Source organism: Ambystoma mexicanum, chromosome 7p, assembly GCF_040938575.1.
Source record: "Ambystoma mexicanum isolate Mex_15411 chromosome 7p, UKY_AmexF1_1, whole genome shotgun sequence".
NCBI lineage: Eukaryota > Metazoa > Chordata > Amphibia > Caudata > Ambystomatidae > Ambystoma > Ambystoma mexicanum.
In genome coordinates, this window is record NC_090939.1 from 200,657,428 (window position 1) to 200,679,473 (window position 22,046).

General features: G+C 49.1%; 1 protein-coding gene across 1 annotated transcript in view; it reads right to left on the reverse strand.

The window, feature by feature from the left end:
* The window catches only part of GET1 (guided entry of tail-anchored proteins factor 1), a 687,994-nt gene that overhangs the window by 594,710 nt on the left and 71,238 nt on the right, over nt 1-22,046 (reverse strand). The window contains exon 2 of the mRNA XM_069636061.1: nt 10,750-10,915. Coding sequence (XP_069492162.1) covers nt 10,750-10,915 — 166 coding nt within the window. The remainder of the gene's footprint in view (nt 1-10,749; nt 10,916-22,046) is intronic.

A 22,046-nucleotide genomic window follows, 5' to 3' on the forward strand; every position in this document is an offset into this window, starting at 1 on the left:
TTTACACAAAAGCAGAATTAACTCAGGTTACAAGGGGTCAAACAGGACAGGATTTGTATTCCAGCTAAAATGAAAAGAGACGACTGAATCGAAACTCAGCAAGAGCAGCTCATGCCTGGGAAGTCGAGGTCAGACCAAGAGAGGGAGGCGAACAGTAGCTTCGCGGAATCGAAACTTAAGAACAGAACAGCCTTTCTCAGGAAGGCCGAGATAAGGATAAGATAAAGCCGAGATAAGGAGGCCCAGACAGGTAGCAAGCAGAATAAGAATTAAAGGATAAGAATTAAATGCGCAAATAGAAGGAAAACTAAGCAGATTCACAGTGTGCTAGCACGTGACCAGCTGAGCGAGAAGAGGCACCTATGCCTGGCTGTCGCCCAGACAGAAGATACCATAACTTCTTCTGACAAGAAGCTACAGTTTCGAGGCCGACCACAGCCAACGAATTGACACATAGCCACTAAAGTACTGATTGATGGAAGGGAGGCCGGATGAATCTTGGGGCATCCTGCGCCTGGTTGACCATTCTGTGTTCTGCTAATTAAGGTGGAGATTTATGCATTGGGTTGAAGCCAACCTAATCACAATGGACAAAATAATCTAGGATCCTATAGATATTAGAACCAATGGGACGTCGTACTTTAAGTGACGTCCACCGTAGTCATTTTTCAAGGAAGGGCTTAGATGCCCACTTAATAGTGTGTATCCAATCCCTGCACTCCGTTACCATATACAGATATAGCACCTATATTTAAGTTACCTTTTCCAACCAATAGAATTGCATGTTAATTTTTGAGTGTTACACGTCAACGATGACGAGTTTTGGGTATAAATGTTACTGTTTGTGTGAAGTTGTTGGGCGTTGAAGCGAGACGGGCTATCGCATCACTGTTGATTTACATGTTTCCCCGTTTTTTGTACTTGTCATTAAACTCCCCTTTGCCAAACCATTGAGTTGTCCTTATTGATTGGTGTTGGAGTAATATACCTGCACCCCCATCCACCTCAAGGTGCAGCTATCTCGTCCTAAAGTACTACAGAGCAAACTCTGACTCTAGGGGCCGGTCAGGGGTCTCTCTAGTACTCTGGGCACACAGAGGGACAAGGGGGTATGGAGGGTATGGAGGGGCATACAGGAGGGTATGGGGGTACACAGAGGGGCATGGGGGCACACAGAGGGACACGGGGCATGGGGGGCACACAGAGGGACATGGGGGCACACAGAAGGACATAGGGGCACACAGTGGGACATGGAGGCATGAGGGGCACACAGGGGAGCATGGGGGCACACAGGGGGATATAGGGGCATAGGGGCACAAAGAGGGACATGGGGGCATGAGGGGCACACAGAGGGACAAGGGGACATGGGGCGCACACAGGGGAGCATGAGGGGACACACAGGGACATGGGGGCATGGGGGGCACACAGGGGGCATGGGGCACAAAGAGACATGGTGCATTGGAGTACACAGCGGGACATGCAGGCACACAGAGGGACATGTGGGCATGGAGGGGCACACAGGGGGCATACAGAGGGACATGGGGGTGCACGCGGGGCATGAGGAGCACACTGAGGGACATCGCCGGCACACAGAGGGACAGGGGGCATGGGGGGCACAGAGGGACAGGGGCATGGGGGCACACAGAGGGATGTGGGGGGCACACAGAGGGACATGGGGCACACAGAGGGACAGGGGGCATGGGGGGCACAGAGGGACAGGGGCATGGGGGCACACAGAGGGATGTGGGGGGCACACAGAGGGACATGGGGGCATTGGGGGTCACGCAGAGGGACATGGGGGGCACAGAGGGACGAGGGCATGGTGGGGCACATAGAGGGACATGGGGCATGAGGGGCACACAAAGGGACAAGGGGCATGGGGGTATGGAGGGGTATACAGGAGGGTATGGGGGTACACAGAGGGGCATGGGGGCACACAGAGGGACACGGGCATGGGGGGCACACCGAGGGACATGGGGGCATGGGGGCACACAGAGGGACAAAAAGGGAACACAGTGGGACATGGGGGTATGGGGGCACAAAGAGGGACATGGGGGCATGAGGGGCACACAGAGGGACAAGGGGGCATGGGGCGCACACAGGGGAGCATGAGGGGGCACACAGAGGGACATGAGGGGGCACACAGAGGGACATGGGGGCACACAGGGGGCATGGGGCACAAAGAGACATGGGGCATTGGGGCACACAGCGGGACATGCGGGCACACAGAGGGACATGTGGGCATGGAGGGGCAAACAGAGGGACATGGGGCATGGGGGTGCACGGGGGGCATGAGGAGCACACTGAGGGACATGGGGGGCACACAGAGGGACGGGGGATGGGGGGCACACAGAGGGACAGGGGGCATGGGGGGGACAGAGAGACAGGGGCATGGGGGCACACAGAGGGATGTGGGGGGCACACAGAGGGACGTGGGGGAATTGGGGGTCACGCAGAGGGACATGGGGGGCACAGAGGGACAGGGGACATGGTGGGGCACATAGAGGGACATGGGGCATGGGGGGCACACAAAGGGACAAGGGGCATGGGGACACACAGAGGTACAAGGGGACATGGGGGCACATAGGGGCACACAGAGGGACATGGGGCATGGGGGCACATGGAGGGACATGGGGGCATGAGGGGCACACAGAGGAACATGGGGACAATGGGGGCACACACAGAGGGACATGGGGGCATGAGGGGCACACAGAGGGACATGGGGCATGGGGGCACACAGGGGGGCATACCGAGAGACATGGGGCATGGGGGGCACACAGAGGGACTTGGGGGGCACACAGAAAACAGAGGGACATGGGGGGCACATAGAGGGACATGGGGGCATGTGGGGCACACAAAGGGACATGGGGCATGGGGGCACACAGGGGGGCATACAGAGAGACATGGGGCATGGGGGGCACACAGAGGGACATGGGGCACACAGGGGGACAGGGGAGCACACAGAGGGACATTGTGGCATGGGGGGCACACAGAGTGACATGGGGCAATACGCTTTTGGCGCGAGTCAGAACGGGTATGTGCATATCAGAACAGTGGCAACTGAGCAAAGGCACCAGACAAGGATGCCCGTGGTCTCCGATTGCTTTTCATCCTAGCACTAGAACCCTTGGCAGCGTATTTAAGACAGCAATATGGGGAAGTAGGAATCAGCACGAAGGGTAGAAAACACTTGATATCGTATGCAGATGATATGTTGTTGTACCTGAGGTACCCAGAAGAGAATCTACAGTACATTCTGGAGGTTATGGAGTGGTATGCGAGGGTGTCGGGCATAACAGTTAATCCCTAAAAGTCCAATATATTCCCCTTGGGGAGATATGTAGGAACGCCACAACACAAACTGCTGGTACTACAGGTACAGTGGGAAATCGAGATGTTTAGATATTTGGGTATAGACGTATATCATAATGCCGAGGATAAACAGAGGCAAAACACCATAAAGTCTGTATCAAAAATAAAAAACAGTATGGTATTTTGGGCCAAGCTACTTTTGACTATGATGGGAAGAGTGGTGTTATTAAAGATGGTGGTACTGCCCTGGCTATTTACATTATTTGGCCAACATCCCACATGATACCCAAGCGATTCTTTTCAAACCTACAGAGCATCTGGCATAATTCTATTAATAGGATAGCATTATGGAAGGTACAAAACACGTATGTGCAGGGAGGGTATTAGACTGCCAATCTTTGAAGTATATTATGTAGCTAGTCAACTTCAATATGTAGCAAGGTGGCTATCAGAAGATCAAACGCTCGAGTCTACACTGCTGAATGCGGAATGCACCCCTTATTTTTTTAACGAGAGGATGTGGCTGTCAAAACAACAGAAGAGGGGTGAAGGTAGACTATAAGACCTGGGAGGGAAGATGTGATGCAGAGCTTGCCAGTTAATGGAGAACAAATCCCCGTGTTCGTCACAGATTCCGCTGCTAGCGCTAGAAGGTGTTGATGAACAAATGAGGCTGAACATCAGGAGGAAGTGGGAATCGGTGGGCATGGCGACAATGGAGGATTCGTGGCGGGACGGGCAGATGACAGAGTTTGATACACTGGTGAAAGGTACAGGGTTACATCAGGGACAGCATATCACATATTCTAGGCTGATGAGGATTATCAAAAGTACATGGCCCGCAGCGGTGTTGGCCCAACAGCCCGAGACAGTCATAGAAACTTTCTATGATGTGTCGGAAGGGGGCCACAAAGTATCCCGTATATATGAGTTGCTGATGACTAAGGTTGGGAAAGAGGTGGTACAGATGAGATTAAACTGGGAGGAGGATGTGGGGGAACCAATGGAAGACGGAAACACGAGGGTGCAGCAAATTCAGTTATATATCACTCACTGAGCATACATGACCCCGAAGAAAATAGCTACGTTTACACACGCTGGTGCACAAGCATGTCCGAAATGTGGGAAAGTGAATGCATGGATGTTACTTATGTTTTGGTCATGCCCTGAAATAGGACAATTCTGGAGGGAGGTAGCCCACTTCATGGCAGAAAAAGAGGTAAACTTAGACGCGAGGTCCCCGTGGGTTTGTCTATTTGGGGGGTTCCCCAGGCCCCGAAGAACTAAACAGGTGAGCAAACTCAAAGACTTGGCGTATATATTAGCCAAATGCAGAATAGCAATGAGCTGGAAAGCGAGTTGGAAACCGCAGACACAAGCCTGGCGGAAAGACCTTCAAAAATGGGCGAATGCCGAAACAACGGCGTGGGGTGAAGCAGCAGGCAGGGAGGAGGAAGAGGAAGCAAACATGCTGAGTGTCTGGAGGCAACTAATAGCAACACTTTTCAGGTCAGACCAGGAAAGCCAGAGAGAAGTTAGCCTTATAAGAGCAGAGTATCCCAGGAATGTTGGTAGGGCCGTGGGAGGGATGACAGAAGGGTTCTTTAGGCTGAGGGGAGGGGGGCGGGGGAGTTGGAGTTTGGCGGTCTTCACCTGCACGCGACTTTACCAAATATATATTACCATCATTTTTTCCTTGATTCTTGAGCAAAGAACATTAGGTGACTCAGCACTTTTGTTTTTTCCTTGTTTTTCTCCATTCCCTCCAGGTAGGTGTGACTAAGAAATAACGTGTGGACCGCTTGCACGCGTTTTCATTCTCTACCGTGATTCCTAATAAGGCAAGAACGGTGATTCAAACATTAGGTAAGAAATCTGTACGCAGTAATCAGAAATGGTTGAATACAATTTGGTACCAGCATTGACACAGGTTCCATCTTGTCCTGTCTTGGCATACCCACAGATAAACAGGATTCCTCGCAACCACCATCATTTCCTGGATGGATCTCCAACAAGAATACAGTCCCCACCAGTTCAAAGAGGGACATTATGCGAGCACTTACCACAGCTAATAATAAACTGACAGTAAGCTTTCTCTCCAGTGATCCAATATGGGCACTGTTCGTTTTGCCTCTTAAGAGCATCTAATAAGATTATTTTAAATCATTGAATAGTTCACACCAGATCACATATCGTTCTAACATACACATCCTCTGTCATTGTTCCTTGACAGATTCCCTATAAACATGGATAACACGTCATCCCCCCCCTGTCCTGAAAAAGGCCATTCTCACTAGAGCTTCAAGAAATAGCTTTTCCTGGCCGAAACATTATAGTGTCGACAACCATCTTGTTGTAATGATCAGTGTTCAATGTCACACTGTGGTCTCTGTACTCCAGAAATGCATCACGCTCTGGAGAGCACATGTTTATATGTAAATGTATTGTCACAAATGTTATGAAATGTGCACTGTATAAGTGAAAATCAATTTAGATTGAATTGGATAGTACCCATTGGTACAATCATTTTTAGAAATTGATAAAATGTCCGTTTTCTGGGTTTAAATGTATCTGACAAAAAAATGGACTATGTCTAATAAACAATTGAGGGCCAAAGACTTTGCTGACCCTACAGTCAAAGCCATGTGTTTTGTGTAAGTGTGTATTGATACATCCAAGGACTTTACATGTGATCTCGCACCCTGATTATTTGTGAGATAATACTGTATACCCACCTGGGCAAATCAGGGCCTAGCCAGGTGCCCTTTTTCATATTTCATGTGGGAAACACTGCACCCTTGAACCATGGGCTTCACCTTGCGGACGGCCTGTGGCAGATGATGAAGGCTGGGGGGTGTGACTACTGGCTGCTCGCCTCCTCTTCCTCCACACGTTCCTGCGGCAAACACTGTGCCCTTGAGCTGTGGGCTTCACCCTGCGGGCTGCCTGTGGCAGCTGATGAAGGCTGATGGTGTGGCTCCTAGCTGCTCTCCTTTTCCTCCACACATTCATGCAGCAAACACAGTGCCCTTGAAAAGCGGGCTTCACCCTGCGGGCGGCCGGTGGCAGCTGATGAAGGCTGGGGTGTGTGGCTACTGGCGGCTCTCCTCTTCCTCCACACATTCCTGTGGCAAACACTGCGCCCTTGAACCGCTGGCTTATTATAAACTGTTGTGGAATCGTCCTGACAAAGAGCCTTTTTCTTAATAAAGGGAAACTGTGGAATTATTTTTGTTTTCTAAGAAGAAGTTGTGGTGAACTCTCTGCTACAAGCGGGGAGATAAAGACATGCTAAATATTATTGAACTGTTGGTCAAAGTCCAAAAGAGAAACTATTTGAAGCAAGGAGAATCTTTATCATTGCGACTTTGTTGCAAGACAGAACTATCCTGTTGTTGAACTTTTCATTGGAAATCCTGTTTGAATCTGGGGAAGGGGGAATTCACCCAGGTTATAAGGTGAAATAGTTATCAGGGTTCTGAACACAACTGTTATTTGTGTTATAATTGAATCAGCTTTAATGTCCTTGTTAAGTTTATTGTATGTACATGTGTGCACGACCAATTCCTCATGTTATAGTGTTTCCTTCAGTTTATTGTGAGAAGCAGGGAAATCCCTGTCAGGGTACGGGCTGTAAGGAGTTTGTCAAACCCCATTTTGAGTTAATAAAATGGCATTTTATGAAAAACCTATACAAAGTTGGCCACCTCACATTTCTGACTCCTCACACAGCCATGCTCGCCGACGCTAGCGTTCAACTTCTCTGTCCGGCCACACCTCCTCTGCACTTCTCTGTGCTATTAAACTCTGCAGATCTTACGGATGCTGCGCAGTAATTGGTTGGACCTGGGACGCTCCTCCAGTGAGCCGATTCACCCGTCTCTCCTTATTCTCAGAAGATTGGGCATACCTAGGTCTGAAGGCAAATTAGCCATTAGTAAAGGGTGTATTCCATAAAGCCAAATTCCTAGATACCCTAGAAAAGTGTTGGTTACTGTGGGGCAGAGATGGCGATTTATACCATCAAATACCATCAAAGTCGCTAAGGAGGTCAAAACCTTAGGCGTCTACCTCGACTCCACTCTGTCACTTAAGAAACAAGTGAATGACACTGCCTCAACAACAGCTTATACCAATAAACTGATCAATGCCTGCAAACCTTACTTGTCCTCCAACAGCTGCATCACACTAGCTAGGACACTTGTCTTATCAAAGCTGGACTATTGTAATACTCTCTTCCTAGGCTCCACAGAACGGACTCTTAATAGACGCCAGGTCCTGCAGAATAATGCCCTGAGATCAGCATTAAACATCCCTCAGTCTAACCACAGCTCAACTATCAGACGAAACACCCACTGGCTTCCCGTGCGTTACAGAATCTCACTCCGCAATCTAGTTATTTCTCATAAATGTTTGTCAAACACTGCCCCTAAATATCTGGCTGACAAATTCTCTAGAAACCAACCCACCAGACCCACTAGATCCTTCTATTTGCACTGCCTCAATATCTTGAAGTACAAACTAAAAATGGCTGAAGGATCGAGCTTCCCTCTCCTGGCTGCCAAATGCTGGAACTCTCGCCTGCTTACTATCAGAGCTGAACCCTCCTTCAGGTCCTTGAGAGCTATAGTAAAAAATTGGCTCCTTGACAAGAAACTCTAAAAGGCCCCAGGTAACTCAGCCAAACCCCTGACACAATGTTTTATTGTATTTTTTGGTGCTGTCGACCAATCTGTAACCGCCGGCGACAAATCTAAGCTCCTATATGTATTATTATGTAATTCGACTAACCTGTAACCTATTGTCGACAAACCTGTCTTTCCTATGTATCCTATTTGTATGTTTCTGTAACTCCTTCATAGGCTCAAGTGCCCAGTTACCTCAGGGTAAGGTGCGCTCTATAAATAATAAACTAAACTAAACTAATCTCTGTGTTTCAGTCCCCTTGGAGAGTCACCTCCAGAGGGATCCCACTTATCCTGTCCCCTAGGGGTGTTAAGTGTAGCGGGCTCACCTCCCTAGTCCCAGAGGGGGTGGCCCTCACTTAGGCAGAAGTGAAAATCTTCCTGGATTCGTCACACGGTGCAGAGGTTTCAAGGGGAACGCAAATCAGTGAGGACAAGTGTTCAAATCCTATCTAAAGTAGAACCTAGGTCCTGAGTTCAAGTTCCCTAATCTACAACCATTTGGGGTCACAGTGTATAGCCTAGATTGATGATTCAAGCAAAGTCCCTCACAGTTTCAGGAGATTCCAAGCATCCAGGACACCTCTGTTGTGGTCTATGGCAAACAATTGACCCTTTTGGGCTATGTAGCATGATGCCTAAATGAGCGCTAATTCCATCCCAATCTGCCCAGGTGGCTTTTCAGGCTGCAGTCATTCTTATCATGCCAAGGGTGGCATGGCGGTCTCAGAAAAAAAAGTTGGGGCATCACAGGCTTTAATTTCCTAGTTGTCTTAGGCATGTGTTTGCATGAAGCCTAGCAAAAAGCCATGGTAGGTTTCTCACCTGTCTGGATAGTGTATAAACGAGAGGACCCTTCTCACTCTTGTGTCTCTCTTTTCCATCTAGAGTTCTCTTAACCCAGGGGTTAACACCCCACCTCAGGCTCACTCGCCTTTTCTCATTGGCTCAACATTGCCTCTCCTATTGGACAGAATCTGGGTTAGAACCACCATCAGGTTTCTTAGTCTCTGCCCGATTCCTTCGCTTCACCACCATATGATTGTTTCTCTTTCTCTGCTTGCTTTTTTTCTTCTCTTTCTTCTCTAATGTCACCTTTTTCCTCACACCTGATTCTCTATTCTTCCGCCTCCTTGAGATCTCTTCTGCCTCTTTGGGATCGCTATCCCTCTCTCCTCCAACTCTAGCCTACCCTTCACGCTTTTGCTGCTCTCCTCCTTTTTGATCTCTCCCTACTCCATTTCTTGCCTCTCTTTTATGCTTTTTCATTCCTTCTTGAACTTTGCATCCTTCGGCTCCAACCTCCCCCTCATGCTTATTCCTTCCTCCCGGTTGCACGGTCTCCGACCTCCTTACAAATTCCCTCGCCTTTTCTCTGTCCCTTCCCCTTTTTTATCACCCGCCCCATGAGGAACGCGGGGCACTAATGGGACATATGATTACTGTTGGCAGCTGGAGTATTTGAATTGTGGAGATTGGCCCACACAGTCTGAACATTTGTACCGAATACCCTTTTGATTACTTATCACATACCCGCAGATAAGCTGGTTGAGACGATAAATAGAGGTCCATCTTGAAATCAAGTTGGCCAGTCAAGGAAGCCACGCAGCTAATCCATGGCTTCACAGTGAATGCTTGCACGACTCCCACCTCCCCCGGCTATGCCTCACCTTCAGAACATTCCTAGCCCCCAGAATCTGACAGCTCTACCCCCAGGTGGTCATATGTGACTTTGTCACAATGCATTAATTGAAACACATGTAAAAAGTCTTACATGCATTTGAAGGGTGGAATACATACCTGCACCAGTGAAACAGATGAGAACAATAGGACCAAGAAGGGGAAAGGTGGGCTTTTATTGCCAGAAGGAAGAGGTCAAAGGGGTCTTAAAAACGTAAAGTAAACAGAATAGTACTAATAGGTCCCTGCCTGTTCTTTTTTATTGAATGTGTGCCAGTACGTGCCCTTCTCAGGGGAATAGACAAGGAGGAAATGGCACAGGGCCGCGGGGGTAAAGAAAGAAACACCATACATATAAGGAATCCCTGATTGAGACAAAAGAAAAAAGAAATAGGGAGTGGGGGGCATACCATGTAGAAAAAAAGAACTGACACCAACACACAGACCTGGCACAATGTCGTCAAAACGAACATTGCAGTGTTATTTTAGGGCAAAAATGTTTTAATAAAACCAATTAAGATTATAATGATTATAATACAATATGTGTGTGTTCTCGAAACAAGTTTTATAATGTCGAAAAAAGTCACATAAATGTAGATCAATGCTTTGTGAAACTCAATGGCCCTCATTCCGAATTTGGAGGTAATAATGACACTATTTGCGCCATGACTACCTACAATACCGGTACCGAGTCCGCCCTGGTTCAATGGGGACTTACTGGTCTATTCCGACCTTTGCTGGACCAGTAAGTCCTCATTGAAAAAGCCATTCCCCATTCCCATTTCAACCCCCATGTGGCTCAATGGGAAGGGGGAAGGTGCTAATAACGGTACCGCAAATTGCGGTACCGTTATTAGCTCTGACGTCCCTTAACGGGCCCTGTCCGTTAAGGAAGGGACCCGCTAAGGAACCTCGGAATAGGGCGCAAAGGGATTACCAGCACCAATGTCCTTAACGGTGCCCAATATCCCTTTGCGCCCAACTCGGAATGAGGGCCAATGTCTTGTACATTAGGTCCAAATATGGAGCATGCATTCCACTGAGCACTGACAGAAAACACATCATATCCTACCATGAGTCTTGAGCTTGTCAGTCATTTTGTTTATCTTTCTTTCCAGTCTTGCATATCTGGCAAATTCGTCCATCATGCTAATGGCGGCCAGTTCTAGCTTCATGCCCTGAATTTCAGCTCTCATCTGGTTCTCCTGTTCCCCATCCTTCTGTAGCATTTTTGAAATCTGATAAAGAGATTGACCATGGTTAATCTATTGTTAATTCTCAGAATTTGTGTATAGGTGGGATTTGGTGGGAGATTTGATTAAACAAACAGGCCTCAGATATTTACCAACAATAGGTCACATTTCATGACGGTTAACAAAAAGCAAAAATGTTTTACTCTGCAAACATTTAAAGAAAAAATCTTATTAGTAATGACATATTGATTCCCAACTTCTAGCGGCTTCAGAGCGCAAACACAAAAATCAGAGAAATTTGGGTTCCAGGTGAGGTGCAATGGGAAGAGAATTCCAGAGTTTGGTGCAGAGGTAGGAGAAGGCTGTTTCACCATTAGTCCTATGGTGAATTATTAGGACATGGAGAAGCCAAGAAATGGTGGGCCAAAGAGTTGGTTTAGGGGGTGAATTTAGAGGTGAGGAATGTTGGCCAAATTTGCATGCAGCTTTGAACTTGAACTGGATTCTCTTAGAGACAGAAAGTCACAGAAGGGTCGATAAGGCTTGTGACAAGGTCCCCCGTTGGTGTTGAGGGTGCGTGTAAGTGTAATTCAGGTGACTGGGCAGGCACCGCTGCTGTAATGTGGGGCCAAGGAGCAGTATAGTGATAGTCCCCTGCTTGCCATCAGTCGTGCAACACCAGGGGCCTAGAATAGGAGACTGCAGCATGAGTCCTATTACCGCTACCAACCCCAGGCATTAGCCCATGTGGAAGGCATGCATAATCTCTGCTGCATGCAGTCAGGCAGATCTGCGAGATGCGGTAACGGAAGCTGAAGGCCTTTTAAATTAGTTCTTATGTGAGGGATGAGTTACCGCTTCTGCCTGCAGATATGCAGACCAACAAGAAGGAAAGGGAAAAATTACCAACCTGGATCTTCAAAGGAGCACTGCTCTCGTAGGCTCGCTGCCAGCCCTGTCCGAATGCGAGCACCTTATCCACATTCTACTGCATAGTAAATCCAGGATAGTGAACCCACCTATTATAGGCATGAATGAGCGTCGGTGAGACTAGGAGGAAAGTTAGGAGTGACTCAGTATCAGGATTAGGTCCCGGACCAGAGTAGCATGACAGCACTGATCACGGCACTTGGCGATCCCCCTGGCATATCTGCCGCATGGGAGACACTGTAGGTGGTATTGCACCAGAGATTGGGCCTGCAGTACATTGGAGTATCTTGATCTATCTCAAAGACCTACCCATCCTGTGGCCACAGGGAGAGAACCAGTCAGAATGCAAGAAATAATCCGTCTGAGCCCAGATTGGCCAAGAGACAGAACGACACTTAAGTAAGACCCAGAGAGACTATGGGGGTCATTACAACATTGGAGGTAGCCATGGCGCTATTTGCGGCATGGATACCCCGATTCTGGGTACCCTGAATGGGGAAATACAGGGCCATTCTGACCTTGTAGGACCTGGTATTTCCCCATTCAGGGAACCATGCCCATTCCCATTCAAGCCCCCATAGGGCTAAGGTTTAACCAGGTGCCCTTAGCAGGTCCCGCGAGCGGACCTCGTAATGAGGCGGAACGGGGTTAGCGGGGCCGGCAGCTCTACCCGGCTCTATTAACCCCCCTACCGCCAGAGTTGTAATGACCCCCTGGGTTTTAAAAATCAAATATTACAGCCAGTTTCAGCTTTAATTCCTATCCAGAGCGAATCCTTCGTGCCACTTGAGTTTTTGGAAGTCTAGGGTCTGCACTGGGAGTGCCAATATTGTGGCTGCAACAATATATAAACCAATTTGATGAAGAGTAAAGTTGGTACTCCTTAGTAGTGCGCTCCCAGACAAAAATGACAGTCACTTTATCAAGGTGATTTGATTTATTTATTTAGTATGTTTTCTGGATGCTCCATGTATCTAAATCATACATTAGAATTTTTGTTCCATCTTTGTAACATTCAATTAGCTCCCTTGTAACATTAGATTATCTCCCAACACGTGTTTCCCCATAGTACATCATCAATGTAGCGGCCCCAATAAACAATTTTATTTTCGCTGAATGCTTCATGCTGCCAAGCGTGGTTTAATTCAAAATGACCCAGGAATAGATTTGCATATGGAGGGGAAACTTTTGTGCCCATGGCCGTCCCTTGTTCTTGTTTGTATATAGTTTTATTAAACAAGAAAATATTGTTTGACAGAACGAAATTTAGCATCTCTAAGATCATGTTGTTTTGATTAAGGAATGAGATAGACCTTGTTTTTAAGAAAAATTCTGTTGTTTCCAATCCCTTTATGTGTTGGATACTGGTGTATAGTGACACCACATCAAGAGTCACAAATAGGTATTCTGCCTCCCATGGAATGCGTTCCATTTGCTGTATAACATGTTTTGTGTCTCGTAGATATGACGCTAGCCCTGTCGTTAGAGGCTGTAGATGTAAGTCTATATACTGAGAAATCCTTTCTGTTAGGGAGCCTATCCCATTTATGATAGGTCTGCAAGGTGGAAAAGTTTTGTACTTTTAGTGTATTTTGGGAAGAAAATAGATTATTGGAATAACTGGTTTGTCTATGTCCAAGTAGTTTGTTTCTTCTTCTGTTAGTAGGCCAATTTCTTCAAAATTGGTGGTTTATTATTTTGGTCTTGTTATCAAAAGTAGAACATGTGGGGTTTTTTTTCTTTTTTTTCATTTCACTTAGAATCTCTCCTGAGGAGCCATAGCTAAAGCTATGGGGAAACACGTGTTGGGAGATAATCTAATGTTACAAGGGAGATAATCGAATGTTACAAAGATGGAACAAAAATTCTGAATGTATGATTTAAATACATGGAGCATCCAGAAAACATACTAAATAAATAAATCAAATCACCTTGATAAAGTGACTGTCATTTTTGTCTAGGCAGCGCACTACTAAGGAGTACCAACTTTACTCTTCATCAAATTGTAATGACCCCCTATTTGTGGATAATAACTTAGTTGTTTGAATTTGAATTTTTCATTTACATCACAGTCAGATCAATGTTATGTAGGTCTAAATAATGCATAATACCATATGGCGGAAACAATTTGAGCTCAATTGTTATAGGAAGGGAGTAAAGATCATAGAGAATATAATACATGTCAACAAGAACTTCAGTGCCCGTCTATGGGGAAGTTAGCATGCAAACATTCAGCATCGGTTACCACCCCTGACGGGCTTCACACAATTATAGTGACTGTAGGTTGTGCACTATATATAAACATGCTCAGCAGTCTTTATATCTAAATGTTGGGAGTTTCATGGTTTTACAGATTGTCTTCTTGTCATTACACCAAGTTAATTGTTTGAGCCATTCCTAAACCGCAGGGGCCGGCCTTTCATCCATTGTTTAGCTGCACATCATTTTGTTGCTAAACAAGCCATCCCTGGCCATGGCCACATTCTGCTTTGCCAGTGGACCCTGTACGTCATCCGAGGGTCTTGCCTACAAAACGATGTTCCCTGGGCCTACACCACCGAGGACTCTGCCTGCAAGTGTGAAATCAATCTGAGCTGGAACACAGTAACTGGCTCCCAGAGGAACAAGTAACACATTGCCTCCCTTATTCAGTCTCCCTGGATATGCAGCCTGGGCTTCTACAGTCAAGGGCCGAAAACAGCAAAGGGCAGCTACCGGTTTGGCCAAGAATCCCTTCTCAAGCCAGGATATCACCAAGCTCACCTTTTACCTGACTTCTGCTTCCACGCATAGGGATCTTCCACCCATTGGCTATCCATTCACCATGAAGCTTCTGTTACATGTGAGAACCCTAAGGGTATTCTCACTTCAACTCCCTTAAGATCTTCTGCACAGGTGGCCAGGGAAAGGCCATTGCTCTTGGATCCTGACTCTGGGGGTGGACAAGCGAGGGAGGATCACCTTGGTGGGGGATCCTTGGGGATTGGAACTGGGGTACCTTTGGGGCGAAACGCGGTATTCCCAACGTCCCTTCCAAGGAGAAAACTTTATTCCAGGGGTAGTTATGGGATATTGTTATCCATATCCCATTGACCAGAAAAAGTGTAGGCGATACTCTCTATCCAGACGGGTTAGGAAGAAAACAAGAGGAACTAAATATAAAAGGGGTGGACGGTCTTTGGGGACTGGGAGTGGGATGTCCTTAGGAGAGACATGGTATCCCCCTTTTCCTACGAATGACCCACCCAAACCTTCCCCCTGCCTTCATGGGGTATTGGGAGTCTACTCCCCTGACTTCCTCATATATGACTACTAACAGAACTAGGACGAAGAAGAGGCAACCGGGAGTAATGAAGACTAGGTGCTTTTACCACTCTGGTACTGGGACGACGAAGAGGCCTGCTGAGAGTAGTAGAGGTCAGGCATGCCCGCATAAGGATGGCCAGGCAGGTCTAATTGTAGTTTCACACCTGCAGCCAGACCAATCAGGGTAGCTATGGCAGGCGGTGAAGACCAAGTCTCAGGAGGGGTGAGGGTGACTGAAGGACCTCAATGAGCATACAAAGCAAGAACACTTACAAATTACTCCAGACAGGTGTTATATTAAAAATATAGACACATTTATTACAAGGCCTTTGTAACATAGACCATAGCAAAGAATCATAGTAACACTAAGTAAACCAATGCATCACACTCAATACAATATATATACAAGACCAATGGGGTCTAAAGGGTTAAACATACAAAATATGTTGACAACCTAGAGGGGAAGAAGACAGGCAGTGCAGGTAATCTTTAGACCCAGTTCCACATCAATAATACACCTAACTAAGCCCTACGAAGAGAGGAGCCTTGTGCTCAATAGTACATGCACGCGCTTGTGCCAATGGGCAGGATAGGGTCTCTTCAAGGGTCTCCAGCAGCTCAGGAAAGTGGGTAAGGCGATGCAGAACAAGTTCCCACTATTCAAGATGGACCTCCACTTTAGGGAAGAGGCAGTTTGAGAGTGCGGGATGGAGTCGCTATTTCGCAATAGCTGTGGAAAGGAAAGAGGACCTCAGGGGCCACTCATGAGTAAAAATAGGCTCCTGCACTAGGGGCCTCCGGTTGATGTAAGGACTACTCACCGGTCCCTGACGCAGGCAACCCAAACTTCGCCAGTACAGTCCACTTTGCTGGCAGGTTTGAATGCGGCAAAAAGGACGTCTCGGCACCTTGTAGTTCCCAAGATACAGCGATGATTCCCAAGCGGGACAGTGTCGATTTCTCCGCTCCGGGTGGAGGAATCGGGCCAGTTTCACTGCAGCAGGCTTCAGGGGCAAAAGGGTCACAAATACAGCGAACTTGCACAGGTCGTTGCCGCGGCAGGGCAACACAGTAACCGCATGTACTCCGGTCCTGGCGCACTCGTCTCACTTCAAACCTTGGAATGCCAAGTGTACGAAATTCGGTGTGAGGGTGCCGTGGAAACAGAGCTAGCAGTATACCAAGTTTCGAGGGCCTCCTCAAAACGGCGGTGGTGACAGAGCAAAGCAACTAGGTAAGCTGGTCAGCCCACTGGTTGGCCCAGGGACACTTCTGAGAAGGCTTACTTGCAGGGTTTTATGAAGGTGCCGAGAATAGTTGGTCCCACTATTCCAATGAGTTGAAGCGTCTTCGCAGACCTTCTAGGACGACCAGATGCAGAGGGGTCCCACGGGACGACAGCGGGCTCAGGGTGCCAAACCTTCCAGCGGGTCATCAGCAGTTCCTCAACTCGGCTTCGTGTTGCAGGATACTTGGCTCAGATCATCAACACGGTAGTGGTGTTTTCCGCTTCCTCTTATCCAAACTTCCCTTCGTGCCAAAACGGAGAGGACCCAATGGGAGATCTGCTCACAGACACACACTCCATACGTGGACCAATCATGGACCACGGTGGTCCCAGGTATTCAGGGCATTCCAGACTCTCTGGCACCCAGGATGTGTATTGGGATCAGACATCCAAGCCCACATCCTGGAGGCACACACACCGGGCATCCAGAAGCCTGCGAAAGCATTGAGATTTGCGGGAAAGTGCATGGCCAAATAAGGACACACCCGGGTTGATTCGACCTGGGGGAAGGTGAAGGTGCAAGATGGCCAAGGGACAGGACAAAGAACCTTGTGGCATGGCCATTTTGGAGCCAGGCCACCTATTCGTGCCAAACGCGGTTAACGTGGTTAACATGGCAGGAAAGGGTTAAAAATAATGCAAAAAGTTAGCTCCCACTAGTCCTGTCCCCGACACATCTGCACAGTTCATAAAAATTCCAGCAAGAGTTTATAGGGCCTTTGGAAATGACTAGAGACCAAAGTGTGCTGTATAGTAAGATACATTGCACACTTGTTACATGTTGCACAAAAGCTGCAACATGAGGAAAGGACTAAGGGAAACAAAGTCTCCCAGTACTGACTGTCTTAAGGGCATGTCAGTTTCCCACATCAAAAGTGAGGGAAAGCCCAGACGAGTGCAGCTGAAGGCAGTGCTTCTCTGGCAAAGTCAGTCAATGGTGTCTAAACAGCAGCAAAAAGTTTGGGGGTTGACACATGGAGGGAAAATTACATACAATTATGAAATCTTTCCTAACAAGCACCCCAAGGGTTCAGGGGAGAGCAGCCCGGGGGCTTGGTCTCGGAACTGAATTAACATTGAAAGGGGAGCCATGGGGGGGCATGGCCTGGAGCTCTGGCAATGCGGACACCGTGACGGGGCCGCTGTGTGTTTGTTTTAGGCTAAGTTCCAGTTTTAAAAAAAAATTTAAAAAATGCACAACTCTCACCCGAGGCGTCAGAACCCCTGCGGCGTGCAAGGAAACAAGGCCGACAGCCGCCTGGAGGCCCCACAACGAGCTCCAAGCTCTGCGGCCCCTCCACCGCCTCCTTCTAAAATGGCGGGCAGAGTTCGCAGAGCCCGCTCCTATGCGGGGTGGAAGCCCGGGGCTGATCTTTCTAAGCTCCAATAATCCAAGTTACGCTTCCCACCCACTTCCGATTTGGCCTCCGGAGCAGCTGCGACCCCCCGCTTGGGGACCCTACTCCCCGTCGGACTCTGCGGCAGCTCGAAGACCGCCGGCTCCGGGCTCCCCGCGTGCAGCAAGTCGCTCCTATTGGGAGGAGCCACGGCCCGGGCTGCGGCATCTCGGCAGGGGGAGAGCCCCCCCCAGGCAACACCGAGCACCCAGACCATGTGTCTCAGCGCCGGGGGACCCCCTGCATCGACCTTCACTGATCCACCCCACCTAAGGCAAAGAGGCAGCTGCACTCCAGGTCCTTCGCACCTCCTCCCCACGCCGGCCCGGTACACTCTCTGCTAAACTGTGGGGGGGGATCAATCTGGGCTGGTTTTGCGGCCTACACGAGGCGAGCCCATCCATGCCTCCTGGCACCGACTGCCCCAACACTTCATAAGCTTCAACGCACAGTGGGGTCCCAGGCTGGCAGCAGTTCTTGTGGATTTCACCAGCTTATCACTGGGTCAGAAACTCACCCACACCATTGTCCTGAGGAAGCAGTTGGCGCCCTACGCAGCTATATGGCAAGTCACTCCAGTCATAGCTTTCCTCCTGCACAGAGTGGCCCCATTCAGCTTCCTTGTCTGGTGCATTTGAGTGGAGCGAGGCATCTTAACCTGGCCCTTGGGTTCGGACTGCACCCCACCTGCCCCCCGGGCAGTGCAAGGTGGGAAATATAATAACTTAGACAGTGACTCATCAGCAAACTACACAACTGTCACAGGAACAGAGGCAGAGGATCAGCCCGGGCTCTACCCGGAGGGCAGCACTCCTGAAACCCCGGGACTGACCCAGCCCGACACGCTGCACCCGGGGCAGGGGGGGTGGCCTCTCTTCTCCGGCAATCTCCTGGCACCTGCACCTGACCGCAGGGGGCCTCCAACGGCTACGCAAAGCTCCTCGCTCTACCAATTCCCTCTAGCCTCACAGCTAGTCTACCATAAGGCACAATCTGCGGAAGGGACCCTTACGGCAATCGGGGGCGGTTCAACACCTAACACGAACTGGGCCCCAGCTCTTCACACCAGGGACGCCTCTGTGGGCGGGGGTGCATCGGTGCCAGAGCTACTTCCCCTTTTCTCTTCACTTCCTTCCTCGGGCGCCCCGGCTCATTCCTCTGCTTCCGCTCCTGCAGTCGGCACTAAGGAGTCAGGGACTACATCACAACCCCACACTACGCCTGTGACACCAAAATCCCTCTTCACTCCCCACCCCACTTTGGGTGGCCACAATCCACGGAAGCACCTTCTCTCACAAGCCCTAACCAAGGTACCGTGATCCTTGCTTCAACAACCTGTACGCCCCAACCTCGGACAATAACCTCCCTCACTTTGCATCACCGAGAAATCCCGGGAATACCTACCTTGCCCCAATCAGGTGCAATGGCGAAGCAACCAAAAGCCGACAAGAACCCAGATATCGCCACTATGTTCACATCGACCGACAAGGGACAGAAACTCGACCTCCCCAAGCAAACCCCACAAAAATCCCAGGAGGATAGAGAAGCCCTTGCCACCAAAGGAGACACACAGGCCTTTATGGCCGACATTAAGTCCAAATTCAGATCCTGCAAGATGGAGCTCACCACTAAACTAGAGCACACTGATCAAAGGGTGACTGAGGTAGAACAAAGGCTGGGGGAGATTGAAGACCGCTCCCAGGACCATGCAACCACACTGGAGAAAATCCAAGGCTTGATCAGATCCCTACAGGAAAAATGTGAAATCCTAGAGTTCAAACAAGAAGATCTCGAAAATAGGACTCGGCGCAACAACCTCCGAATTCAAGGGATTCCATCCTCTCTTCTGGACAAAAACCTGGCGGAATATATGGGGGACTTTTTCCAATCCTTGCTCCCACAACTGGACCAACCCCAACTCCTTTTGGATCACACCCACAGGTTGCGCCCATGTCGGGGAGTGGACTCAGACCTCCCCCCTGATGTCATAAATAGAGTGCACTTCTTCACCACAAGGGAGGCTATTTCAGCAATCAGCTGCTCACAGGATAAGCGCTCCTTTCAAGGTTCTCCTCTCCAGATTTACCAAGACCTCTCTCTACTCACCGCCCAGAAGAGGAGATCCTTCCGGGCCTCTGACCCTCTTTCTTTAGGAGCATCAGATTCGATATAGATGACTATTCCCGACTGCCCTACAGTTCTCATACAACGGCACTTTACGCAGAATCAGCCATCTTGAGGACGCCAACAAAATCATGCACCCTGCCTCGGGCGAAGAAGCTACATCATCAAGTCCGGAGGATGCTACGGATCCGGGAGCTACCCCTCTCCCGAAGCCTAGGCGGTCCTCTTGGTCGAAGGTGCCGCGGAGCAGCAGGAGAAGGTAGTTAGGTGTAAGACCTTAACTGGCGAATCTTTGCCACACGCTCCCGGCGACTGCCCAGCTCCGTCCTTAAGGAACTTCTCCAACCTCGACCGAGCTTATAAACAATCATAACCAATACAGCGGGCCCTACCCACGGCCCATGCCCATTTCCAAGGGACATTCCACCCATGAGTCCTTGGAATTCTATTTCACCGTTACTTAGACATTTGGCCCAGTTGGCCAGGGGAATGGCCGAACCCACAATGTCGGCCCCCCTACCAGTTAATGTTACGGCTCAAGAGCAGGGTGACGTATACTTGGCATTTCCTCGAGATGGTGGTTAACTCACACCCTTCCGACCCCCCTCCCTCCCAGATGCGGCAACAGAGATGGACCCAGCTCAGGAGCACCAAACCCTAAAATTTCTCTCCCTCGATGTCAATGGACTGAACTCCCCTGCCAAACGCAAGGCAATTCTACAAAAGCTCCAGGATGAAGACGCAGCGGTGGCCCTGCTTCAGGAAACTCACCTACTACCAGTGGATTTTGGGTGTCTCCGCTCCAGATCTTCTCCGCTCCAGTTCTTTGCTTCAGGGGGCTCTAAGAAAGGAGGTACGGCAATCCTCTTCAGGAAGGGCCTAAACCCACAGGTCCTGGAAACAAAAACATGCCCGGAAGGACGATTTGTGGCAGTCAAATGCCTACTGCTGGGAGACCTCTACACTTTCGCCTCAGTATATGCCCCCTACTCTGGGCAGACAGCCTTCTATGATTCATTGTGCTCCTCCCTCTCCCTCTTTATTGAAGGCCAAGACATAATTGGGGGAGACTTCAATGGAGTACCAGACCCCACGAAAGACAAATCTCACCCCCCCTCCCCTAGAGACTTTACTCAAGCGCCCAGTCACTTACGCCTGCTCAGATCTCTGGATGTAGCGGACTCATGGCGGGTGCTCCACCCTTCCGAAAAGGACTACTCCTTCTACTCCTACATTCACTGAACCTTCTCAAGGATTGATCTCCTCCTGACATCCCCTCAGCTGCTTAGCTACATCAATGAGGTATCCATCGGCCCGCGAGTCCGATCTGACCATGTCCCAGTAATCATGGAGATCCGAGCACATGTACCCAAGCCCAATTCTCCACGTAGATGGACATTATACGACCCAATCCTTAACAAAATGCCGCTGAGGGACAAGATTGCAACAGCAATTAAAAACGTTCTTAGCGAAAATCCAGTCGAAGAAATCTCCCCCGCAAACACTTGGGATGCCCTGAAAGCGGTGATCAGGGGGGAATTAATCGTACAGGGAGTGGCATTTCATCGGAACAGGCAGCAGGCTCGCCTGGTTCTCAAGGAAGAACTCAAAACAGCGGAGGAAACCTATAAAAAAAAAAGCTGGTCTCCCAAAACCCAGCGAGCTATCCGGGCAGCTAGAAAAAAGCTGGAGGCCCATTACGCCGAACACAACGCACAGCTCATGGTTAAAGCGAGACAATTTTATTATGTGAAGAACAACCAGGCGAACAAACTACTCGTAGCTAAACTGTCTAAAGCAAAACGTAGTAGCACTATTATCGGACTGCAAGACCCACAAGGGGTGATACAGTATGCGGAACTGGAAAAGCAATAGCTAGCGGCGGACCATTTGGCCCAGGTGATGACGGCACCACCGCAGGGCCAGACTAAACAGAGAGAATAACTGCAGGAAGCAGCCCTTCCCAGACTACACGACTCGACGAAGGAGAGCCTGGAGGCTCCAATTACAAGTGAGGAGGTGGACGAAGCTATTAAGTCCCTTAAATCCCGGGCCCCGGGCCCCGACAGATTCTCATCTAGGTTCTACAAAATGTTCAAACCGCAACTGGTTCCCCCCCTGGTGGCCCTCT